The 528-nt window shown below is 70.8% G+C and overlaps 1 protein-coding gene across 9 annotated transcripts in view; it reads left to right on the top strand.

Moving 5' to 3' along the window:
• The first annotated feature begins 361 nt into the window (after positions 1 to 361).
• Positions 362 to 528, top strand: part of FRMD5 (FERM domain containing 5) — a 316,709-nt gene continuing 316,542 nt past the window's right edge. For 6 of the 9 annotated variants that reach the window (XM_077764515.1, XM_077764517.1, XM_077764511.1 and 3 more), the window contains exon 1: positions 374 to 463. In XM_077764515.1, the coding sequence (XP_077620641.1) occupies positions 377 to 463 (87 nt within the window). In that variant the 5' untranslated portion in view covers positions 374 to 376. Of the gene's footprint in view, positions 464 to 528 lie in introns of all 9 variants that reach the window. The other 3 variants (XM_077764516.1, XM_077764513.1, XM_077764519.1) reach the window with 1 other exon arrangement.

Genomic DNA, 528 nt, shown 5'->3' on the forward strand with positions numbered 1-528 from the left:
CCACCTGTCCATCATTCTAATGCCCTACTTCGATTGGTTCTCCTCTCTGCCACTCGGTTCCGCCGCGCTGACCCCCATTGGCCCCTCTCCGGCCGAGGCCCCGCCCCACGAACTGGGCATGGGGAGTGGGGCGCGGAGGAGAGAGAGCGGGGCGCTTGCTCTGGGCTGGGGGGAGGCGGTGGCGGAGAAGGAGGAGGAGAAGAAGGAGGAGCAGCACCAGCAGGACGCAGCGGCCGCGACCCGGCTGGGGTGATGGTGCAGGTGCCCGGGGCCCGCGAGGAGCTGCCCGGCTGAGGGGCGCCTGGTCCAGGGTCCGCAGCGCCGCCGCGTCTCTCCCGGGGGCGGGCGGGCGGGCGGGAAGATGCTGAGCAGGTTGATGAGCGGCAGCAGCAGGAGCCTGGAGCGCGAGTACAGCTGCACCGTGCGGCTGCTGGACGACAGCGAGTACACCTGCACCATCCAGGTCAGTGCCGCGCTGCCCTGCCCGCGGAACCCCTTCGTCTCCCGAGTCTGGCCAACTTGGCCAGC

This window comes from Crocuta crocuta, unplaced genomic scaffold (assembly GCF_008692635.1).
Source record: "Crocuta crocuta isolate KB4526 unplaced genomic scaffold, BGI_CrCroc_1.0 scaffold102, whole genome shotgun sequence".
Taxonomy (NCBI): Eukaryota; Metazoa; Chordata; class Mammalia; order Carnivora; family Hyaenidae; genus Crocuta; species Crocuta crocuta.